This window comes from Cuculus canorus, chromosome 2 (assembly GCF_017976375.1).
Source record: "Cuculus canorus isolate bCucCan1 chromosome 2, bCucCan1.pri, whole genome shotgun sequence".
NCBI classification, from domain to species: Eukaryota; Metazoa; Chordata; class Aves; order Cuculiformes; family Cuculidae; genus Cuculus; species Cuculus canorus.
Genome location: NC_071402.1, coordinates 76,894,735 through 76,916,788, shown reverse-complemented (window position 1 = coordinate 76,916,788; position 22,054 = coordinate 76,894,735). Strand labels below are relative to the sequence as shown.

The window sequence follows — 22,054 nt, the reverse complement described above, 5'->3', positions numbered from 1 at the left end:
ACTAATCCACTGAATGGGATAATGAGTAATCTGCTGGCTGCCCTTGGTGAGGGGGATGAGATGAGTGACGGGATGAAGGAGCTGCAAAGGACATGTACCACTTCTAATGAAGTGGCTGAGACACATCTCAAGCCCTATAAGTGTTTTGCTTATCTTCTGCAAAAGCACCTTCAGATGCTTGTGATAGTTCAGATAGTATTGATTTTGAATTCTGTTTTACATGTACTATCCTGGTAATATAATAGGTGTTTAATGCAGCTCTGCCTGTCCCCTCTTTTTCTACTTGTCTGGAATATCCTTGGTATTTAAGACAAACCCTTATGTCAGCTTCTTTATTAAAGAATGTGCTGCGGAAATTATGCTAATTAAGCTGGAGTGTAATTATGGGCTAGAAAGATTATTTCACAGTCAGAACTGAATTGTTGTAGATAAATGTGCATTAACTTAATAGTGTGCAGCTAATTAGTTTTGCTATTTACTCATAGAAGTTCAAAAAAAAAGATGTAATCAGTTATACAAAAGCTTGAGAAATTAATATATTGCAAAGCCAATGGGAGGCGTACTCTAAATCTGTCTTTAATTATTTTTTGCTGGAATTTTGTTTCCTTATTCTGAAATTACAATGGGCACAAGTAGCTATATAACTTTATTTCTAATTAAAATATGTATCAAACAAGTAAAACGTATCGTTGCTGGCTTGACAGTTACGTATCTGTAGTTCATAGTAAGTTGATTATGATGTCGTTATGTGCTCTCTTGAAAAGGTAAAATATTTTAATCTCATTATAGAGCAAATTAAGGTAAAGACTTTATTTACTGTACATATCTAACTTTATTTTTCATTAAATTTGTGTTCAGTATGTTTTAAGAGAGGAAAGACCTAAGCACTTACACACTGAACACAAATATACTAAATACCAGTCATAATATTGCGGGTGCATAGTTATGGTAAAGTACTGAAAACCAAGAAAAAAAACCCTCAATGACTTTATTTTCCAAGTTCTAGTTGAACCCCTGTCTGAAAGACTGAAAGCTTTCAGGAGTTTGCCAACAAATATGTAATTTTGTATGGTCAAAAAATACCTGTTTGCTCTACTTCTTAGACATCTCAGACATCAGTGAAAAGAAGGCTCCAAAACATTCTTCTTAAGGTAAACTAGTATCAGCTTCTGGGAAAATGTCATAGAGCCATTTGATTTGTGCATGTAAATTCATGTATAGAAATTATTTATAAGCCATCTGTGAGCGTATTGTTTTTTTACATGGACCCTGGAGTAAAAGAGACTCCAGTGCAAATTAAAGTAGTGATTAAAAAGTGCAATGTCGAAGTGAAGTGTGGTGTCCTCTAAACTTCATGTGCAATGTAGCCTACAGAGCTTGTGGTGTGATCATCTTTCCTTACGCTCAAATGAAAAAAACATGGGAGAGAAAGATGTTTTTATGAAACAGAGAAAAATAATTTCGATGGCCTATACAGTGAAGTTTCTACTAATAAATAAATCATGCTAGATACAATATCCTCTATTGCAAAACAGTTCCATGGCTTTACCATGCTCAGTTTGAATGAAACTGGATATCAGTTTCATTTTTATCAGGTTATATCAAGAAGACAAGCTCATATATGAATTCATATTTGCCATTGAAACAAAACTTACGAAGTTTATGGAACTGTTTATAAATTTAAAGCAAGTATTGACACAGACCTAAAAAATCTCACTTTTCCCACTCCCAGCCCTCTCCTGTACAAACAACACACCAGAAAAATCTGTGAATTTCGTTGTTTGAACTTGACTTTGACATTTGTAGCAGCAGTTTGAAATGCGTATTTCAAAATCGTACAGATTTGTCCTAAGATGACCAAAAATGTAAAATTACAAATTCGTAAGGATCATATTTATTCTGCTTGCAGACATCAGTGGCTATTAAAAAAGGGAAGGGAAAAAAAAGTTTGCTTCTGCATTGTGTATGACAGCTGTTCACTGCCAGGTTAGACATAGAGCTCTTCACTACCAGGTTAGACATAGAGCTCTTGTGTCTGTTCTGTGCGAGCATGCTCATGTCTTCGGTAAGGGAGATTATACTGTCCAGCCTTGCTCTGAGTGTATCTCTCTGAGTGTATCTGAGGAAGCAGAGGGGAGTAAATAAGTGGCTGTCAGAATGGGTTCAATGTCTGTGAAAGAGGGTTAATAGAGATGACTGGAGCCACCTGTCATTATGATTTTCACCAGTCCAGCAAATAAACACGCTATTTATTTTTGTGAGCATTTTAGAGCAAAATCTAATTTCTTAAATGGTGATCTAGTCAAAAGTGAATAGATGCATTCAGGTTACACATGCTACATGAATTGCACATATGACAGAATCAATGCTTAAATCTTTAACCACACTTTAAACTACTCTGACTTAGAAACGTATCAGAAATCATTTTATAAACAACTCAGAAGCAGTTGCTTAGTTACCTCTGACCATGATCTTAGCTCAGTTGCTGAAGTCTGAAGCAGTCATTCATGTTAGAGCTATAGGCTGTAAATACTGGATGTTTTTATAGCTGCAGCCAGTGCTGTCAGCTGTACACATGGGAATGGTTTCAAAGTCAGAGGGAGTGGCATTGTTCTTGTAGCTTAAATAAGGAAGTCAGGGGCAAGAGGGAGTGAGAAGGTTACTCAAAGTCTGATAAGGAATTAACTCTGAGCTGGAAAAGAGAAAAGTGCAATTCACAGTCTGTACTTCTTGCAGTTGGCAAAGTACGCAGGGTATCACACACGAGCTAAATTCTTCAATCACTGAATGTAATGGGCACTGGAATTCAGTATATCAGACAAAAAATCCCACCCAGAACATGTTGCATGGAAATACTTATTACCATACAACTAACTCACCCTTCTTCTGTAGGTAACTGTACTTCCACAGGCTGAGGAAGGATTTTTGATAGTTTGAGGCTTATATTTTCTCTTAATATATTCTAGTGTCTAAGACCTCTTTAAGGTATTGATTCTGATTTCTAAATGGCAGATCCTTGGCAGTATTTCTCTCATTCATTAATAAAGGCAATTGCCCTGAATCAGTAGGGTGATTATTTTCTTCGGTGGATTTATTAGAAACACATAGTGTTTTACAGTTCAGCTGGAAACATTTCTGCAGCAGAGCTGTGCCTAACAGTCTGCAGACTCATTCTTTTTGTAAAGGATAGAGAAGTCATGTCCCAGTTGTTAGCTGATAGGATGGCAACTATGAGAGGAGATGGTTTTCCTCATTCAAAGGCTGTTTTTCTGAGTTTTATTTTACTGAGGTTGAACAATCAAATATACATATGAGAAGTCTATTTCACATTTATTCAAAATCTACAGCCTACTTCTGCCATAAACTGAACATTCTCCCTGTAAATATTTTTCTCTGATAAGGGTTTTGTGGTGTTTGTTTTGGTAGTACATACTGTTCTTGGTCTGTTGATGGCAGAGCAGGTGAGGGTTAGGAACTTCATTGATATTGTAATGGTAACACTGATAGTATTTTCTGTTAGTCTTACCTGTTCATTGACAAGCTTGTCGTTCTTCTGCTGGTTTTTTGTGTCATTGGTTCTGACTCTGGGTTATCCTGTGGCCCAGACAGAGAACAGAATCATCATGCAAGATACCAAGCTAGAAACCATCCTTTCTCCTTTAATCCTCCTTGCAATTGTAGAAGTACAGTTTTATTTTCTGATTTACTACACTGAAAAGGGGGATACAGATTAGGTTTGGTGGTGCTTTGAATAGAAAAGAACATGATCGGAACACTGTGTTAGAATCATAGAGTCACAGAATCATAGAATGATTTGGATTGGAAGGACTTTAAAGATCATCTAGTTCGAACTCCTCTGCCATGGCAGGGACTGCTAGAAACAGCAACAGTAAGAAGCATGTGTGTAAAAATATGTGTGTGACAAATCTCTTTTTTTCCATTTATAAGCTGAAACTGTTGTTAAGGTCAACAAAATCTGAGCTTGCTTAAAATTTCTCTACATGAAGCCATCTTTAGCTTGGGCAGTGTATTTGCAGCATATATGCCAAATAGCAGGAGACTCACAGTCAGAAATTGGCTTTGATATCCCAGAAGGTCTTTTCTTGTCCTGCGCTCCCCTGAAATACTGTCCCCATACTCTCCTTCTTTAATTTCTTTAATCTTTTGCAGTCAGCCGGCAATGAATGAGCGTATTTGGTTCAGACAGTTGAAAACTAGGGCTGATGATTTTAACTTTTGCCCAGGTTTTTTGTTTTATTTTTTTTCCCTGTGAGGGGCATGTAAGCATTGTCTCTCTTTAGCCATGCTTGGCATGATGATAATGATATCTCTGTACTCCATTAGAGTTCTCTAGAACTTGCCTAGAGTTCCCTAGAACTTCTAATATACTTTGAAGTAAATGAGAGGCTTGTGATGGGAAGTAGCAATACTATTTGAGTGTCACTACTCCTTACTGGTGGATATTTTTCCTTCCATCCAACACATTTCCATCGGAGTGATTTTTTCACAATTCGACTCTTTTGTTGCTGATCCATGAACTTTCTTGTCTCCTGAGTGTCAAGTATGTCTTGCATTATTGCATTATTTTGGTTGTGCATTCAGATACATCAAGCTAGCATGCAGGTTTTTTTCGTGCTTAAGGAAAACTGAAATAAAGGCAGCAAAGAAAAGCCATTAGTCTGTATTTCCCTTTGACAAGAGCACATTCAAGTATATTTGTAGAATTGTACAGCTTGTAAGCTTAATGGATAGTATTAGTTCCTCTGCTTCTCTACAAGATTGAATAGGAGTCTAATTGGAAGAAAAGAAAATGACAACAGTTTGTTGTTTGATTTTTTTTTTAATTCAGTATTAGAAATTTATGTGGGATTTTCTCTGGCTTTCCAGAGTGTTTGAATGTTCCAGGGCAAATTGTGGGACCTATCAAATTTTAACCACCTTTAAGTTTTATTATTTAATATTCATTATTTAAACATCAAAGATTGTCTAATTTGAAGAGTTTACTGTGCTCAGAAAGACAGAGAATGCTGCAAAGTGTTAGATAAATAAGAACAATTCTTGTGTATGTAGGGGTGGAGATAAGGGGACAGTTGCTGCCATACAGTGAGTAAGCCAATAATGCACTAATATTGTAACCACTAAGGAATGACATAGCACAAGATATTTAGTATTAATACTTCCTAATAGTTCAGATAGACGCTTTTTTCTTCCCCCGACTGCTGCTGTAAAAAACTTTTCTTCAGCTTGTACTAAGCTGTATGTAATGTTGGCACCTGCTGTCTGCTATTTGCACACGTGAAAAATACTCAGTTTCTGGTTGTGGTGCTCCCTGCTTTCCCATGGCAGTCTGTAGGTTTCCCGGATGGCAGTCTGCCCATGCTTTTTCTTGTGGATAGGAGGAAAACACACAGCTTGATTGCTTTTTTTGTTTCTCCAAACCTGAAAAAGCTTGAGTCCATCATCCCTGCTCGAAAAGGGTAGAATCAGTTCTCCTCTCACTGCCCTTGGACTTGGGAGATCTTCTGAGGCCAGAAGCTTCATAAAAGAAAGGAAGAGGCAATCCATGTGTTTTCGTGTCAGTTGTCATGAAACTTATTGCAATTAATAACATGACATTAAAAGCGTTGACTGGAGTGAGGTGGAGTGCCCCAAAACTTTTGAGAACTCTTGTGGTGGTTATTTAAAAAAAAAAAAAAAATGATGTGGATGCTCTGAGACTTTCACAGAGCATTGTGTGTGCCAACTTCTCCTGCAGATGAGCATGGTTTGAATTGTTAAAATTGGTGCTGTTAGGCTAATGCTAAATTGTTCCTGCTGCTGTTTTGTTATTTTTTTAAATATCTGAAATGGTTAGGTATCTTGATGCATGAGGGGAAATACAGTAAAAGTCTTCCTCTTCAACGGGCACCTTCCATTTTTGCAGGAAAACCAGGGCTTTGTGGAGTAGCATTTATTCTTTGGAAAGGATGTATTTCTACATGGCCAGATGGAAGCAGGACCTCAAAAGCTTTTGAACAGTTGTTGGAATACAGAAAGGTTTAAAAGCCTCTGGATGGGTACACTATTTCTAGAAAAGGACACGATTTTGATTTACCAGGTCTCCAGAGGCAGAGAATCTATCAGACCTTGCTGAAAGGCATTAAAGTAAATGACCGTGTCCGACAAAGTGAGTCAATGACAGAGTCAAGGCTGGAATCCCTTAGGTCTGTCTACTGTTTTAATTTCGTGTCTACGTTGCCACCTTTTTGATCTATGAGAAAAGCATACCCACATCTGTAACAGCTGTTCTGCTGGTGAACAACATTTCACAGTCTTCTGAAATCTTCCCTGTGAAGTGTGAACTGTAAATGGAGAGAAGCAAGCGTAAGCTGGTCTCTCAAGGTGGAGTTAACTAGGTATATTTTCACAGATGCAATGTATTAAGCTACTGTAAGGCTCTTCTGTAGTAGGTCAGGAAAATGTTATGCATTGCAGGAAGAAAGAAGATAAATTAGGCAGCTTAAAGATGTCTTGATAGCTTACCTAATTTGCCTCTTATTTGCTTTTGAAGAAGCAGTCCCTGTTTATGCAAATATCTGCAGAGGAAGAGATAAAGCAAGATTTTCAAGACTGTTTAAGCTCAACAGCCCTAGAAGATAAATGACACTTTCTAACAAAAAAGACAACAACCAAACAAAGAAACAAAATAAAAAGCCCACTAAATAAACCCAATAGTAAAAATGACAAAAATAAAGATATCCTAAAGCACTGAAGTCGCTGTTTTCCTCTGCACCCAGCTCCACAGTCTGGAGGAGAGAGAATATTATACCAGCTACAGCAGGGTATGGCTACCTGAGGAAAGAGAAACTTTTTTCTTAAAAGCTTCCTCACTCCCATATTTATGGATGACCACCAGTAGCTTAAAAGATTATTTCATAAAGGTTCATATATGTATTTCAATTAAAAAGAGATTCATAAATTATATTTGGGTAACCATGAGCAGATAGTATTTATACTTCTGAATGTAATCATACTGTATTGGAGGCGGTAATCTGGAGCTGTGAGTGGTACCACATGGGCCAGTGTCATTAGATAATCTTTATTCAACTGTATCAAGTCTTTTCCTCTTAAGATTAAAATGTTCAAGAAATCTTCAGATCATTCAGCTCTAGACCATTTTTGTTACGTTGAAGTAGTTTTCATCTTGCTTCTTCACAAACCCACTTCTTATGGTTTTCTGATTTTATAACCTAAATCACAGCTAGTAATGTAAGAACAGAAAAGTGATGCCTTATCAGAGAACATCTAAAGGATACAAAAGCAGAACTGCAGGAGGGTACATTTGCCATTGTACAAGTCAATTTTAGCCCTTTGCTGTATTGGAGAGGTGATTTTTTTTGAAGTGTTGAATTAGCCCTGATATCTCCATTTTATAGTTCTGTTAAAGACCTGGGACATTCTAAGCATTTCCATTGCTGCCTGGCAGAGCTGAGCAGGAATCCCGTGCATGTGCCACAGTATCCTCCTCTGTACCTCATGAGCAAGCGCAAATACATTGTAAAAAACACACTTTTGATGAATCTGTGTAAACACTATTGCAAGACAGTTCTAACTTTAGGCCACGTGGAAGCATCGAGGAAAATACCATTACCCAAGAGAGCTGTTTTGTACTTGGCTGTGCTAAATTTGAAATCTAGGGAAGACCTAAGCTACACTTTTAACTAAAAATAAAGTATATATAGAAGTACAGTCAGATGTTGTTGACTGCTCATGTATCATGCACTTAAATATTGCCAGAATGCGAAGTATTGCCCATTTGCATCAGTGAAATTATTGTTTCAGTATACTGGTTCCAGTTATGGTAGGTAATATCTTAACACTGCATATTCTAACAGGTCACAGTATACCTGAGTAAGTAGATTTGAGTAGTGTTACTTGAATGAAAATTGGTAACTGTTTGGCCAACTGTCTCTCTCTGATGTTTGCCTGCTCAAGTGCTGACAAGCTCTGAAATAAACTTTTCCCATATCTTAAGTGTCATCAGACTGTGGTGAAGTGCTTCCTCCTCTTTCTGATTCCATTTCCACCATTTGTGTTTTTTTTCCCTGCAAATCAAATTGACAGTTGTGCATGTATTAAAAAACACCTCAGCAACCTAATAATGGATCAGTTATTGCGATCATTTTTAATGTTACAAAGACATTTGGCAAGCACACTGCTCTAACAGGAGCAGCTCCTCAGGAAGTGTTAAGAACTCCATGAGAGGAACTAAAAATGGTAAATATTGTGAGATTCAAGAGTTGCAGGTTTGGTGAGATGTTTACATTTAGTTTGATTGTGTGACACTGGATACATTAGCGTCAGTCATAGGGAGCACCCCACACAGACTGCAGTTTTCAAGTTGGAATAAACAACAATGTAGATGGATTTCTTTGTTCCATTAGAACATTCATAGAAGATACATTTGCAGTGCCTTTTCTCTGTCCTTACTTCTGGTGCTTCCAAATTTAGCCTTAACTATGTCATATTATTTTGTCCCTAACTTGTCCAGTAGTCTAGGTTTGGTTTATCTTTCTTGAAAGGACAAAACAGAAGTACGGGGAGCTCTGCAGATAAGGGTTCATTGCTGCCCTAAGGGGGATTGTATTAGGCTCAACCCTGCTGTTACTACTTTTGTGGATATATGTTGTTTGTATCAGTGTGGGGCTGAAGATGAAGGTGATCTGTTGCTTGTTGTTCTTTTTGGGTTTTGAGGGTTTTCCGAGGTAGGTGGGACAGAGATTGACATCTCTGGATTTTAATTTCCTAAAATAGTGTTCTGAAGGTATCCAGTGTTCACATGTTACATTTTCAAAGCAAATGTAGTAGATCCTCCTTCTCTTAAACTGTAGCAGATCATTTAGAGCAGGCTGACAATCTGTGCCTTTGTATGTGCTTGCATGTGGTGAAGTATGTTTGAATAAGGTGAAATACTTCAAGGAAAAACTTTAAATTTAACTCCCCCAAAATGCAATGTAGTAAGTATGTGTTCACTTTTGTTTGGCCACCTATCACAAAGTCACAGAAAGAAAATGAGGGAACAATTTGTTAGATGGCTTCTTCCTCTTTACATCACAGTTCTTGTCTCTCTTTTTTAATTTAAGTATTTTCTAATTTTCTTTAGCAGTTAGGTTTAACATTTTGCCTTTGCTCTTTTTAAGTGTACTAAGCTAAAGTCCTTAGAGAAGGGTTCCTGTAGTATTGGTATATTCCCTCCCAAATGTTTTTAATAGAAGTAAATTTCTCCCTTTAACCATGGGAAGTAGTTCTTCCTTTGATCTTCTCTTCGCTTTCTATTAGTTCTCCTTGTGTTTGATGCTGAGCTACATGTAGTTTGTTTTTTTCCCTAGTACTACCGAAAAAAAAAACCAAAACCTCACTGCTCCCCTTTGTAGGCATAAGTTCAGCAGAAAGTCTTATAAACTGGCATTAGGGATGCCACAATGTATATGAGTTAGAAATCTGGGAAAGATTATCCTTAGCTCACCTTGTGTTGTCTTTGCCTTTGAGCACCACTTCATATATGAAAACCTTCACTTCTCTGATCTAAGACGGTCTTGCATATACGCATGCATATTAAGACAAGCAGGCACATACGGTCCAGTCTGGTTTAAGCATACAATTCTGTAATAAATATGTTTAGAAATTGTGTATTCTCTTTCTTTGATAAATGCTTGGTGATAGTTCAGTCTTTGTCAAGCATATGGTTCTTTGTAGCAGGCATCTTCACAGTGCTGCCTTTGGGGAATGCTGCTGAGACAGGAATAACTCTGGGTGTCAGTGCTTGCCTGTGCCAACTGCTTGATCAGATGTGAATGTTCTGCTGTAGTAATGTAAATCAGAAATAAGAAGCCAGGCTCTCGTGAGATTCACTGTAGCCAATGGATGGAGAGCAGATAGAGGCATCACACCTGCTTCTCTAATGCTAGGTAGAAGTGATGAGTATCATTACTTACCAACTGGAGACCTATGCTTTTAGAATTTATTTTGTAGCCTTTTTAAAATCAATGCAGATATAGATGTAACAGGAATTTTGGTTTTGCTGTGTGTCATCGGCATTTGCAGTAGCAGAGGATGAAAAATCTGGCATAATTCAAGCAAATATTCAGATGCAGTACTCTGTATTCAGCAGCACCTTTAAGTGATCCCACATAGCTGGTACACTCAACTGTGTTACTAACAGTCTCTTTTCAGTCTGCATATCCTTTGCTTTCTGACACAGGTGTGTGATACAACAGCAGGAGCAGGTATTGGTTTCAGTGCAACACTTGCTGTGCCCAAGTCAGACTAGATTTCTCGATGCTACTGCTCATGCTGCTCAGTTTCAGAGTTGTTGTGGCTCATGTCCAGGTCCTTGTTGCTTATCTGTTGTTCAAAAGATAAGACGTAGCCTATTGTGATAGCCTAGGCATATGTATTGCCAGCTTACATTTAACTCAGTGTTCCCCTTTGGTTCTTCTATCACTCCTGGAACAGTAGCCTGCTGTAATCCATGGAACATCTGCCTTAGTCACCAATTAAAGCTAAAAACCGTATGCAGGATCAAAATGGGATCCATCCTACATTCCTAGGAGAGCAGTTTCCATCAAAGAAAGAAGGTGGAACACCTTAGCATGTTTCATCAGTTTCCTCAGATGAGCCACTTCCTAGAAATAATGCACTTTTCAACCTGCCAAAATATTTGAAGTGCATGGCAAGTACTGCTTTCCAGCCAAAACTGTGAAGTTCTTGCACAACTATGATTCTTTTGTGGAAAAACCTGTACCAGCACCAGAAGCTTTCAGCAGACCATAATGGCTTAATGTTGGTATTCTAAGGAAAACCTAGGCAATAGCAGAAAGTCTTGAATGCACAGATGCTAGCTTACTCTTCATCTTTGAATCAGCTACACAGATACTTTGTTGGCATTCCTAAATATTAAGTACCATGCACCTCCTCAGATTTACTCCAGCCTTCTGGCTTGTTTGACCATCTGTGTAGATCGCCTTGCTCAGGATTTGTAAGCATGAGAGTGTTAATAAAGGACAAAGGCTTAGCTAGCGTTTGTTTAAGATATTCACTACAGTTTGAAGTTTTGCTTAATTCTACTTCATAATTTTACTTGGGATTGGATTCCTGTATGTTGCCAGTTTAAGTAATTCCCATGTGGCATAACATCAGACATACTGCAGAAATGGAGGTAGATTTGATTTTCATTATCTTCCTCCTGTAGTCCATCCTTTATCAAGTCCTGACCCTAATACTGCTTTTTGTTGGTAATCAGTAAAAGATAATTTGCTATCTATTTTCAGTTATCTTTTCAGAGTGCAACCCAGTTTATTCCAGCTTTTGACTTCTACAACATACCTGCTTTGCCTCCTAGTTTTTTTCTCTTACTTTTTGTTTGGCTGTCTATTTTAATGTTTGTCATATGGGTATACTTGGAGTCACAGCCTGAAAGTTCCCACACATCTACGCAAAACATTCCAGATAGTATTGTACCTTTGTCTTCTAGAAATTCCAGTCCCCCTCCCATCTCAAAACCTTTTCCAGTTGACTTTGCCTAAGTAGCTTTCCTTACTGCCTTTCCATAATGAAGGCAAATTTAAAAAAAAAACAAGCAATATATGAAATTTTCAAGTAAGTAATGCTAATAGGGCCACAAGCTTGCTGTTCTTAAAAAGAAAAAAATCCTATCTTCCTCTAGCTTTTTTCCACCTGCAAGAGACTTGTAAAAGTAAATGAAAAAGCCCCTGGAAACTAGTCCTTCTTGCCCTGGAGGCTGCTAAAATTATCACAATTATTCAAGCAGCCTTAACTGTTGACAGAAGGTTTTGTTTGTTTTATATAGCTACCGTATTTCATTTAGAAAGTGCTAAAAATATAATCATCTCAGAGACCATCTGCTTGAAATGACAGTGCATACTGGGGCTAAATGTTTAAACTTTTTTCCTCCTTTCTTCATTATCTTTCCTGAAACTGGTTACGTTATGAACTCAGTATTCAGTGTCAAGGGTTTCTTTTCTGAAATAATTTTCTGCTTACATCCAACGTGCACGCAACCATTTCTAACAAGTATTCATACATCACTTCTTTGCTGATTTTTCTTCTGGGGTACGAGAGGGGAAAAGCAGGCACAGCCTTGTTTTCATGTGTAAATACCACATCAAGACTGCAAGTTCATCAGAACAATTAAACATATCTTTGATGGAGGTCTTTTTGCCCTCTCATTGCCTCTTCTGGCCTAGATTCCAGGACAAGAGGAAGAAGAATCTGAGCTGGTTGTCAGGCCCCATGGTGTACTGCTGTACCTAACAGGCTTTTAGTTTGTTTTCTGTTCAAGATGCATATTATGAAAGAGGAAATTTTGTTTGGACAGAACTTGGTGAGGGATGTTCCAACACTTTGTCGTATAGCTATTTGGTGTAGAGCAACTAATTTCAAATGTTCCTCCTTGTTGTCTTGTTGTACATGCATTTTTCCTCTGGTATTTTGTATCCTCCAAAATACCAACACCTGGCATGTAGGATTGAAAATTAGACTAAATTAGAGGTGCAGATAGGATAATTAAGTTGTCCTCAGTAAGGCTGATGGATTGGGTTTTTTAATTTTTATTTAAAAATATTTTCTAGAGTATGTCTTTGGTTGGCTGGGAGCCATTTATATTGGAGGCGGGTCTAATGTGCTTGAAGCAAATACAAGAAGCTAACACATCAGATAACATTGTTTCTATCACCTCTGTTAATTTATAATCTGTTTATGGGTTTACACTACCCATTCTTAAACAGAAATAAGTACTTAACCAAAAACTTCCTTCTCACCTGTCTTCAGCTGCCAAAACTTCTAGCCTTCCCTTATTCCTTTCAGTGTTGTCTGACCTTTCAAAATATCAACACAGTGTTATGATCTTTCTAAACATATGCAAATGGTCTCTTGTTGAAGCTTCCAAACAGTCTGTATTATCTCAAGATTCATTGGAACAGAATCATAGAATCGTAGAATTGTAGAATCATAGAATCACAGAATAGTTTGGGTTGGAAGGGACCTTAAAGATCATCTAATTCTGAATCCCCTGTGATAGTCCATGTGTGATTTATTATTACATCTTTATGGTTTCTTTGTATTAACACTTGATGTGAAATTTAATATTCATAAGTTAACATCTGTTTTGTCAGAAGATAAGTAGCCAATGAAATTCTAAGTGGCTTTTTTAGATCTCCTAGTTATTAACTGGGTCTTCATTAAGATATAGCTGTAATGGCAACTCTCAACCTGGCAAACATCCTGTATGAGAAGAGAACGAACAATACCTCTGTTCTGTAGTAATTCATTATTATTGTAAAATCAGTCTTGTTTCAATCCAGTGTCTTGGAGAACTGTTGTACTTAAAGTGTGATGCTGGATTTTACTAGAGACAAACTGCAAAGCTACTGTCAGTGATACTCAAACACGGGTGAATTCTCCCAGTGATGTACGTTTTGGTGTCAGTGCAGCAGGAAAGTAATAATCAGGTGTATTTTTTTTCAAGTATTATAGCTGGACTCTGCAACAGCTCTTGTGGATTTTTTTGGCAATGAACTCCAAAGTGGTCATGGTGACTGCAACAGAGAACCTACAAACTTCTTCACGAGTCACCTCTTTCTCCTCATTTCCCTCTGTTACCTTGTGTATGTAGCATTAGATGGAAGACAGTGAAGATATTTCTATGCACAAGAAAATTAGCTTCTGGGGAAAAGGCATGTGAAAGTTAAGTTCTCTTATGCAGAATGGCTGCATGTATCTCTGGCTCTTGGGACACAAAGTCCAAAACCATATTCATGAATTATGTTACCCTTAAGTGCAGGGGGGGAAAAATATACCTGAAGTGACAGTTTGATTTACCTGAAGTGATTCAGTTCTGGAAGCTGCAGAATACCTGCTGGGACTTGTTCAACACACTTGGACTCAGTTGTTTCATTTGATGCTAATGGTGTTTCATGCTTTGTAGGATTAAAGAAAAATGTGAAGGCCAAGTCCTTGTATTTGCCCAGCTACTTTAAACTGAGTAGTATAAATGCAGATGTGAAAGCGATACGATGCATAAGTGTGTATTGTACAACTGTGGAATAATTGTATTGTACAGTTGAAGGGATGAGATTGTAAGAGACCTCTGGAGGTCATCTGGTACAGCACCCTGCTATAGCAGGGACAGAACTGAGAATAGTTTTACATTGAGCATGGACCATATGAACAAAAAGACAAAATAGGTCATTACGTTTTATATAAGAAAGCAATTTATATCAACTATGGTTTTTGGTGAGTAAAAAGGACTTTTTGACAAACTAGCAGTTCAGAGCAAAACTTTTGTGGTTCTGGTGCTAGCCTCCATATTTTAATAGTGAAATTATAATGGTATGAGCGTGTATTTTCTTTCTTTTTTTTCTTTTATTAAGATTTCATCTCATCATTTTTATTTAGGGAACTTTAGCACTTAGGGACCTAATTCAAAAAAGTTACTTACTCTACTTATACTTTATATAACCTTTATTTTGCAAAGAAGTATAGTTAAAAAATTAAGAATAGCTTCATATTTGATTTAATGTTTGCTTTGAAAATAATGGGGAAAAAGGTCAAGATTTTACTTCAACATGTCTTTATTGGCCCAACTGTTGTCACGTTCATCTGCTAAGAGCAGAAATTTGATGAATCTTTCTTGTTTGTCTTCACACAGAGAGTTTGGATGGCGAGATCCAGAGCTTCCAGAAGTTATACAGATGTTACAGCATCAGTTTCCCTCAGTACAGTCCAATGCTGCAGCCTACTTACAACACCTCTGTTTTGGAGACAATAAAATAAAAGCAGAGGTAAGATTTATAAATCTTTTTGTGACAGTGATGCTGTCTGCCATTTATCATCACCAATTATTTATATTTACTTCAGAGAGTCACACGAGTAGTCATATATATATGTCTGGACCCATTTTACTCAAGCTTTCACTCAAGTAGTTTGTTACCATGAGAGAAAGTAAAAAATGCATAAAATATTGTTGTCACTCTGTTTGATTGTGTTTGTTTGGGTTTGAATATTTTTATTGATTGCATACCATTTAAACATTTTATCAGTAGTAGTTGCATAAACAAGTAGTGGTATAGTCTTGTTCCAACTGAATTGTATGGGCATTTCCTTCAGATTTTCAAAGAGAGATTATTTGGACACTAAATAGTAACAAAAAAGATGGAAATTAAGTAGAAAGATTCTGAATCAAACTCTGCTTTAATGTGTAATTGTTTGAACAGAATTTAATTTTACTTATTTTGCCGCTCAAACTGTGATTGTTGGTGTATGATCTTGAAATTCAGTGCAGATTGTATCTGAAATGTAATTCAACGAGCAGTATAGACTTTGTTCTGTACCTGATCAGTACTTCTTGCTTGCCTGTTCCCTGTGGTTAATGGGACTAGTTCAGCTTTTGGCACAAGTTAAAACAGAAGGAAGGCAGCTCTGAGGGATCTGACAAACACACAGGAGTCAATTAAAATTGAATGAGTGAAGCTGTTACCAGCCCCAGCTGCCTCCCCTGGCCCTCTCAGAGACAGTGCTAATCAGGGACATGTGGTGTGCACATAAATCTGTGCCTGTACTGGCACCTTTTAGCCTGGCATGTAAAGGTAAACTGAGATCAGGCTATGCTACCGCTTATTTGTCAGAACTGTGCAGTGATGCTGGCTTGCTAGAACTTCATTATTCTTCCCCTCAGCGCATACCACTCTGTGGGTCTCCTTGGCTATAGAAGCTTTCCCTTCTAGGCTTTTTCATGCTGACTGAGTATGTGGTCTGCTGGCACTAAACTGCACTGATCACAATCATCATTGCATCTTAGAAATAATTAACAAAAAGAACTATTTACATTAATTTTAAAAGGAAACATGGTTGTACACTGGAAAAGCGAACTCAGTTACAGGTGTTGCTGAACATTTTAACTGCACACTCTCCCCATTTTCTTTTCTCATCCTTATTCACTAGTTAGTTTTTCAGTAAAAGAATTGATTAATCTCTGAGAAAGGCAGTTAAAATATTAGAGTAATTTATTCATTGTACAATCTGTGCCTCCTCCTGTTAGGCATAGATTGAGAGCCCTGAGGTAGCTGTCACATTTGAGGGAAGAAATGGTTTGATTTTCATTGCTAACCATTTAGGGAAAACGGAGACTGATGTTGATCTAACCCATCCCACTAGGACGTCAGCCACTTGTAAGCTTCAGGCTCATGATCTGGCAGTGTGAAGGCAAGTACAGAAAACAGTAGAGTACTAGGCAGTGCTCTGAGCTTCTTCTCTGACTAATGATAACAGGGAAATTGAGGATATTCCGCCTTCATTTGTTATTATTCTGGGCTTTGATATATATATTCCCCTCTCCATAATGCATAAACTGTCTTTGGAAACAAACAAAATACTTCTTTTTTTTTTAAATGGGATGTATCTGAATTATGAGTTGAACTAATACCTAAATAATAGAAACTGATATAAAAAATCACTCTTCCGTGAAATATTTGTGTTGTGTGTTGTGGCCAGTTCTCCTGTCTGACAATGACTACATTTAATATCCAATTCCTTCCTCATAGAAAGCATCACGCTTGTCCTATAGGGTTAAAGGACTTGCAAGTGAAAGTTGGTAACCATTCACATGAAGATCCCCCAGGCTGGCTTGTAAGGTGTCAGAAGTCATTTACTTTTACATAAAAGAACTTCTGGAGTGAATTAGGTTTTATATTTCTGGTAGAATTTTTATTTTTTCCCCTTCCAGCCCTGAACATAACAGTACAGTGATAGGCAAATGCAATAAACACTGGCCATTGATAAAGATGGTGTTCTTATTTCTTGCAAATGCTGCTGCTTCTATGCTGCCCAAAACCTTTCAGTGGTAATCTTTATCTAAAAGTGCGATTGTAACTCCTGCTCATATCTGTGTTTTCCACAAGTGCTACTTCTGAGTCTCCTTCAAGTGTTGCTGACTGCAAGTCAAGCACTACATCTGCTTTCAGTAGGGCTTCTCATTCTCTGCCGTTTTCCCCTGTGCTTGGTGCTTAGGTATCACAGCGGATATTAGAATGGAGTTGAAGGAATTAGATCATTTTTGCTAATGTCTAATAGTTGTTTTTTTTCATCTCCTGTTGAGCAGTGAACAATCCTTGCTGAAGATCTCACATACATGAAAGCGGACATAGGGAGGCAGAAGGCTGAAGGTTGTAAAAATTACCAGGCAGCCTGTTAGTTAGGTTTAGTAATTCTGAAATTCAGAATCTCAGAATACTTCAGTGATTCATTATTTAAGTTATTCTTTCGTTAATGACAGTGAAGAATGCATCTAAAAGGCTAAAGGAAAGGAGGGAAGAAGGTTTGATCAGATATTTGAAGGCAAACGGAAAGTTCATCAGGCAGAAGAGCACAAGAAGTCCCTTTCAGATGGTGTTTTCTTCTTAGGAGAGGGCTCTTACACCAACAATGGTGAGACTGTGAGCAGAGCCAGAGTAGCTGGTCCTGGATGCCAAAAAGGAACAGGCCGGGGATATAGGAAAAGAGAAGCATTTTAAAATGGTCAGTAGAGAACATTTCTTTAAAAGAGCACATTCTATTAAACACAGGATTCATTCTTCCACAGCAATTTTTCTTCCTATAATGACAGCTTACTCTTTTGTATGAGGTCACCATATAAAAGGATTGAATTGTGCAGTTTCACACGCCAACACCATTTTACTCTCATGGAAAATGGCAGCCTGCCATCAGCTGCAAAGGTGTAACAGGTCACTCAGGGTTTTTGGCACCAATGACTCCTTTCTGCAAGCTAGGAAATTAATTTTTGCCATCAAAGTCACAGCACTTGAGGTTCTCATCTCAGGAAAATTGTGCAAAAATGCCAAATGAAAGAACAGTGACTACTGTCCTGCCTGAAGTCTTCCCTTGCATCCTTAATAAATCTCACTGGATCAGACGGTTGTGTCTTTATCTTTGAGAGCATTCCCATATACACACTTCACAATCTTAAAAGTATGAGGGCAGACGTTATTGCACGGGGTTCTAAAAACAAATGAGTGATTGCATGCTGAAAGCAATTATTTTCCAAACTTGCTCAAAACCATAAATTGTCATTAGCCTTAAAAGATTTTCTGCATCTTCTGTAAATTCTTCAGAATGTGCCCAGAACCCTTTCAGCATGATACCACCTGTCTTTCATGCGTCAGGCAGCATGCAGAGGCTATGCTGAAGTCTTGTTTATTTCATTATTTTTATGTTTATGTTGTTCATTATTATTATTATTAGTGAGGGCTTGTTGAATATGCATTTTTTTCTTCCCCATCCTTTATTCTGTTAAATGCATGTTAGCCTATCTGATTGAAATGGGATATTTGCATGAACTGTATAAGAATAGATATCTCATTACGTATAATGCTAGTTGTTGTCGTATACCCAGGATGAGTCCGTGATATTGCTTTTAGAACTGCTGGCTAATGCTGACAGAATTCTTCACTCTGTAACATTTGAAGGATCCAGAAAGGGTTTAGGAAATTCTCTTATTGTCCCTGAAGTATATCTTGATTTTGTTTCTACAGTGTTCTGCAGTATTCCTCTCTGTTTCCATAAGGGGTTCCGGAGAAAACAGAGTATCTTTCTTTTCCAATGTGTTTGAAGAAGTATCATAGTTTTGCATTCACCTTCCCATAGCTTCCACTTTTTCTTTTCCCACTAAAATCCTTTCAGTTAAAAGCTGGAATTTGGCTGGTCCAGCGATGATACTGTCAGGTTTGCATTACAGACATTATGTAAACTCTTTTAATTTCTTCATGCCAGATGATATAGACATAGTATTTAATTTAAATGAAAGAAGTATCTCATAAATGATACTGGAAAGTAGTGTAAAAATTGCGAAAGGACTCTAAGACATTTCTTGAGAGTGCATTTTAATGCGGACAATAATTACATACTTTTGGAGAAAGTATACTTCCCTCTTCGGTTATAAACATTTTATTAGTACTTTGATAATCATAATGCTCTCATGTTAAACATCTGTATGAGTAAAATCTCACAGTTTGAGAAATACTTCCCTAAATGGCTTCACAAGGAATTTACTATTTTAATGATGATTGTTTATAGGAAGAGGTGCTTGCCTGCACCTGAGTCCCCAGTGAGCCCTGATTCATTTGTCCTTTTGTTTACCTATGTTTAGATTACTGCATGCAGGACAGTTTGGGTCTATCTCCCCATCACCCTGGGCATTACTGTGCGAGTAAATGTAAAACAGTCCCTTTCAACTACACTTTCTGTGTCTTTTTTACTGGTACAAATTACACTTAATGGAGGATAGCAGCACCCACTGGCATACTCAGCAACACTCTTCATGTAAAATTGTTAGCCTCATTAATGATGATTTTACAGGACTTCACTTTGAGGTTTTTACTAACGTCTAGACTGTTTTCTAAGAAGCCAATCAACAGATGTGTTGTTCCACAATACATGTTAGGGTTTTTTTTACTGTCAATTATTGATACACAAAAAGCCTTTTTTTTAATATTTTACTCTCAAAGTACTTTTGGAAATGACCCTTTGATTTGTCTTTTGTAAATTGTCTTAGTTTTCTTTGTTGGAATAGTTTTTCAGCAAGATGTTCCACTCCTTGCACCTTGTCATTCAAGCATATAGTTTTACACTAAAAGAAAGTTAAGATTAACTTCCATGCACAAACATCATAAGCACCACAATCTTGCTTTCCTTAGCAAAACAAAGTACACGAATAGCCTTATGATTACTTCTTATCCCATTATCTTCAAGATTTTTATTCTTTACCATGAGGAATGACATTTTTCATTCCTTCTGAAGAGTAATTTAATTTTTAATGTTATTTTTTTCAAGGAGCTTTTGAGCTGGTGGTACTTGGAGAATGTATTTTAACCAATACAGGCTGCACTTTTACAAGGTTGTAGCGTACTGCATATATCTACATGAGAAGTAACTGCAAGGTGTAAAATAACTGACCTATAATTGTTAAATGAGACTTGGTAAAGTGGGGAATTATAATAATTACAAAACCAAACTGTGAAGAGAATGGTTAATTTAATCAATTTGAGTACCTGTTATTTCTAGCTTTCTCTATCATACCTATGGCTCAAATCTACCCTATCCTGCTGCGACACAAAAAAGTTACATATTTGTGTTTCATTGTAGCCAGAGAGAGAAGAGGGAGATGGAGTAAGTATGTGAAGATGTCATAAGTTATGCAGATCAGATTAAAGCCGTATTCCTGAATGTACCTGAAATAAATGGGTCTAGACTGAAAGCATTTGACTAAGTTTCAAGCCTTAGGTCAGTTTTTAGCCCTACATGACCACGGGCTCTCCTGTAAAACTGGGATGATCATTTTATTCTACTTTAATTATTTCCTTCTATTTTTCTGAAGGATGGTAAGTTGGCAACAACCTGTCAGTATGAACACCTGTGTGGTTTCAGGTTCAAAACATTTGTGAGGGCTGTCCCTCTTTGCTTTCATTCTGTATGCCTTATTATATACTCAAATGGTGCAGAAAATGTCAGATCTTGCTCTTTGACACAGATGTCTATGAAAGCAGAGATGAGCCGCCGCTGAGCAGCGAGCATGTTAGAGGATTGTCATATTCCTCTCTTGTGGGACTCTTGGGTACTTATTGTTTCAGCAGCAGCTGCTTCAGGAGATGGAAAGTTGCGCAAACTTGACAGTGGTGGTTCGCGTGCCATGGGGATGGACACATGATACTGGATCCTCAGTGGTGACAGGTTTTAGACGATTTCCTAAATCACTGCTTTTTCCCATCGCTCAGGCTAAAAGTGCATCCCATAGGCTAAAGGTGCAAGGCTGTCCCCCAGTGGTTTTTCTGTCTCCTGTTTGCCTGACAGAATGTGTCGTGTGGCATTCTTGCAGTCATATTAATTCGGAGCGGAATATAGAAGCTCAAGACATCTTTTCCCCTATCCTATTGGAAGATTCATAAAACACAAACCAGAAACAGATGAAGAATGAATCCTCTATTTTGTTAGGTTCATAGGAACAAAGCCCTTTTTTTCCCCATTAGCAAGATCTCATCACTCTGATATAGTAACTATGGCTTGTCTCACCTTCTTCCTGTAGAAGATTTTCTGGAAGCAGCCTTTGTTTTCTGCTGGTTTGTTGTTTTGGGGTTTTTTTTTTTTAATCAGGCCCATTTAATCCCATCTTCAGGTCTGTGTAACCTCTTATGTCGTCTCTGTTCCCTTCTATTTTATTTATTCCAGCAGTTAGTGATTTGAGAAGTATTTCAGTGTTAAGGAAGGCAGATGTATTATAAATAGTTTGCAAAACAATGATTTCTGCACTTCAAACCCTTTTCTCTTGGTAGATGTGCAAGACAGTGTATTTGATGGCATTTCAGTAACTACAGCACTAGTTTGAAGTGTCTTATATCTCTGCTTTGGATGTCACTTTATGCTATCTCCATGATACCCTCTCTCCTCTTTTAGTTTAAATTGTGTGAAGCAAAGAAGCACTAACTCATGGCCAAAAATACAACCCTGTGACTGAACGTTTTCCCTCTTAATTGTTAACTATTACAGATTAGGCAGAAATAGCTGCATTGGTCTTAACACAGTAATCTATGTTAACACTCTGTTGTTAAGACCACTTACACTCTTAATGGTCTTAAAACATTATGATTTAGAATAATGATAATACAAAACCACACTTTCAATCACTAATATCTCCCAGTCTAAAGTGCAGTGCAGAGTTACTAAGTAATATCTATCAAAATATATAAATCTGTGTTTAATTTGTAATAAATTCTGGAAACACGGTTAATTTTGACCTATTCACCTTTTTTTTTTTTTTAATGTATGAAAACCCACCTTCTATCAGGGAATTAAATCTTAAATAAATCATCTTGCTTTGAAAAGCATTTCTGAGTGCATCACTCTGATTCACCATCTAATTTATGCACTGTCATTTTATGACATCTATCTCAGATTTCTAATGATACAGTGCACGTCTCCGTTTTGTGCATAGTCTTTACATTTATTAAGA

The 22,054-nt window shown here is 37.4% G+C and overlaps 1 protein-coding gene across 7 annotated transcripts in view; it reads left to right on the top strand.

Annotated features, from left to right (window-relative positions):
* CTNND2 (catenin delta 2) overlaps nucleotides 1-22,054 on the top strand; it is a 662,788-nt gene that overhangs the window by 472,476 nt on the left and 168,258 nt on the right. For all 7 annotated transcript variants that reach the window (XM_054059035.1, XM_054059034.1, XM_054059037.1 and 4 more), the window contains one exon: nucleotides 14,708-14,840. In XM_054059035.1, the coding sequence (XP_053915010.1) occupies nucleotides 14,708-14,840 (133 nt within the window). The remainder of the gene's footprint in view (nucleotides 1-14,707; nucleotides 14,841-22,054) is intronic.